The 3,578-nt window shown below is 31.7% G+C and overlaps 1 protein-coding gene across 1 annotated transcript; it reads right to left on the bottom strand.

Moving 5' to 3' along the window:
* Positions 1 to 2,624: 2,624 nt before the first annotated feature.
* On the bottom strand, positions 2,625 to 3,220 carry LOC129291853 (auxin-responsive protein SAUR32-like). Its single transcript, XM_054929408.1, has one exon. The coding sequence runs from the start codon at positions 3,108 to 3,110 to the stop codon at positions 2,778 to 2,780; it is 333 nt and encodes a 110-aa protein (XP_054785383.1). The 5' UTR covers positions 3,111 to 3,220; the 3' UTR covers positions 2,625 to 2,777.
* Positions 3,221 to 3,578: the final 358 nt, after the last annotated feature.

The raw sequence follows: 3,578 nt of genomic DNA, 5'->3' as shown, positions 1-3,578 counted from the left end.
AAGCTTATTGCTTAATCAATACACGACATAATAATGAAGTAGCATAAATTAACTCCAAATGCATCGACTTTAATATTTAAAGATGCTTGCTTTTAAAGTTGATTACTCTGCCTTCAAAATTTAGCCCATTTCTAATTAAAGAATATGTTCTCTTTAATACAATATTTTTTTCCTGTGGCTGTAAGCTTCAATATATATGTCCTTTTAAAATTATTCATTGAAGCTTATCTTCATGTGTATGTAAAGCAGAGGACCATCGGTGAGAGTGTAGCTTGTATTTAACTTATATGTAAAAATGTAAAATCAATTTCAAATTATTCGAATTAATATTATGATTAGGTCATTCCGAATCATTCAAATCAAAATTTAAATGAACGGAGAAATACACATTTTACAACAATTATATTAGTATTTTTATTCTTTTTTGATATATAATTCATGTGATTAATTCTAGAAGATATAACTCAAGCTTTTTGAAGATGCAAAATTTTTATGCTAATCTATATAATGAAAAGGACTTGGGGTGTTTTTTAACAACCAAAAACTTAGATACATAAACTTATATATTTAATATATTTGGGTGGAAAGACATGTGTTAAAATAAAAGATTTAAATTCTTCTTATGCATCAAAAAAATTTGCGTTTCAATCTCTTTTTTAATCAAATTAAAAACAAGCAAACTTTTTATTTATTAATTAAAACGGATGATTGTTTCCCCGTCGAGAGACCGACCTTATTTCCCCGCACGTTTACACCGTGAATCTAAATAAATCTTGAGCGCTTAGTTATAAATATTTTACTTTAAACTAAAATATTACGAATAGATAATGGCATCAAAAATTTAATTATTAGCATTAAGAACTTAAGTATTAAAATTTTGGACAAACACTACCTTCCCTGGCAGGTCTTTTCTCTTTGTTTAATTATAGAAACCAATTTAGAATAATAATAAGTACCCATCCACTCGAATAAAAAATACAATTATTTAATTTATTATTTAATAATTAACAACTCATTCGCAGAAATTCCAAGGAAGAAAAAAATAAGTGATTGAGTTAAATTTAGACCCCACAAATATGAATGCGATGTGTCCTGTTTCAAATGCCTATACCAACGTCGTCCATACATTTCAATATTTCCAAGGAATAGAATCCCTTCAAATGTAGCAGGGGATCAAGCTAAGACATGTCTTCTTTGCACTATATATATATTATATATAGTATTCAGATCATATTTAGATATTCCATATTTTATTTTACAAAAATATTTAAGTCTAGTTTATTTTATACCATCCATATCAAATGTATTTTCTACATTTTTTTTAACAAATACAGAGAATCTAAACTAATAATGTTCAGAAATACGACTGTCTTGGCCATCTAATTCATTTTCTTGCTGTATTCATTCTTAAACATCTCCTTTTTTCATCTAACAAGGAAAAGGAAACAATAAAAAACTCGGTGCATTCATTGACACTAATTATTCCCAAAAAAAAAAAAATAAAACAAAATAAATAATTTTTATCATCGATATCAATGTATGATATAAAATTTATAATACAATACACTATTCAAAAATTATGAATATCTCATATTTCATGTCACATATATATATATATATATATATTCATCTCAAAGATATTTTTTTTTTTGATGGAATCTCAAAGATAAATTTATTAATATATAAAAGTATAATGCGACTTTTGGGAGGATTTTTGGCAACTCTATGCTTCAGTATTTGTTTTTTGCAATTATATGCTTAAGAAATTAGGAGATTTTGTTTATTCGCTCCATTATGAATAATTTAAAATTTTATTTTAATTTAAAAATTTGTAACTTTTAGTTTATCTTTATTTTTAATTTTGATTTTTCTAATTAAAGCTGATTTTGTAATTTTTTGTAATTTTATATAGACTTTGCAGAATAAGTTTTGTAAATCCATATTGTACGTGATTTTAACACAAATATTTTGGAGAAAAAAACAGAGACATCTGTCAACTAGATTGTAACTTGTAATTTGTATAGAGTTTAATATAAATTGCAGATTCAGGTAGATTTTATGACATATTACTTCCGGTTCCTTATAAAAGGTGTTTCAGTATGTTTTCATGCGTACTAAAAAATCGTTAAATTGCTTTATTTTTTCAAAAAAAAATTAGCAATATTTCAATTATATCCTATTAATTAAAGAAATGTCATCATACAATGCTCAAATTACAAGCAGAAAGATGTTAAAACTGCTCTAAGTTACAAGGAAGTTATTAAAAATATGGATAAAAATTTCTAACCAGGAACCTTACAAGATAGATTTTGTCCATAGTGACTGGTTCAGGGTACTCTCTTGGTTCTTGAAGAGTGGTAGGTGACCAATGACCATTGACTATGGCGAATCCAATCAAATGGATAGATAATGCCTCCAAAAAGAACATCTAGGGCCTTCATACATACGCTCCTTATGTTCTTTGCTTTTTCTCTTCTCTGCCCTTCTAAAAGTATACGGATTCTGACGAGGGACTATCCCATCAAAATGGTACCGAACAATTCTCCAACAACTAAAAGAAAGCTTGAAGAAACACCAAAGAATGAGACAGAAAAAAGCATCTCTTTTTCATTACATCTATATCTTGAAATAAGCAAAAGATGCATAGAATTTACAGCACTAATTCAAGAACTCAAAGATTATTATTAATCTTTGACTCAAAACATGTCTTCAGTTCTTTCTTCGGGCGGCCATGTCAGTCTGCATATGATTTTCGCTCTTGAACTGGACCAGAATTATTAGAACCCGAAACACCCTACATGATGGTGGGGCTGATGAAATGGCTTCTCTCCGTCGATCAAGCCTCGTACAGTCCGAAATACTTCGACGTGGCAAGGGATGGTGATGGTCCCCTTCTGATCGAAGCCATATACCTCCTCGGCTTCCTTGAGAAGCTGCGAGAACAATGGATGATTGAAGTACAACACTGGCACCACGAATCTCTCCTGTTGTTCTCCTTCTTGACCCACTTTAATGGCCAAGCACCCTTTCGGAATCCCTTGTTGTTGTCTCTTCCCATGATGATGCCGGAACTGGAAGCTCTTCAGGCTCTTGATTTCTCCACCACCCATGGCTGTAAATCCCCGAAAAAGACCCAGACTTGGCGTTTGTTTCCCCAGAAAATTCACCAGGAAACAGAGACTGGTGTCTGAGATGAGTATCTCACAACCTCGGTGCTTTGATCATGGCTGGTAGTACACCGCAGTCCCAGCCACACAGAGTAGAGAATGTATATATAAATAGGCCAGCGGCAGCGAGAGAGCGAGTAAGGGGGCATTTGGTTTTCCCACCAAGAGTCGGGTTCTGAACCGTCTGATCTTACTAGGTTTGACGATCTTCATCAGCATTCAGCATCTTTCTGGGACCAATCAGATGGTAGTTGTTAAAAGTCTATCACGATAGAAAATTGGGATGGAATCAGATGCAACACCGACCTTTTTTTTCAGGATCAAGACCCGCCGGATCATGATGATTCACGAAATGTTACATCGTCATCTTCACAGTGATATGCAGAAACTTATTAACTTCTCTTGCTCTCA

The sequence above is a fragment of the Prosopis cineraria genome, unplaced genomic scaffold (assembly GCF_029017545.1).
Source record: "Prosopis cineraria cultivar Desert tree isolate PC_DT_omini unplaced genomic scaffold, ASM2901754v1 PC13, whole genome shotgun sequence".
Lineage (NCBI taxonomy): Eukaryota > Viridiplantae > Streptophyta > Magnoliopsida > Fabales > Fabaceae > Prosopis > Prosopis cineraria.
Note: the sequence above shows the minus strand (reverse complement) of the source record. Positions and strands in the feature narration are given on the sequence as shown.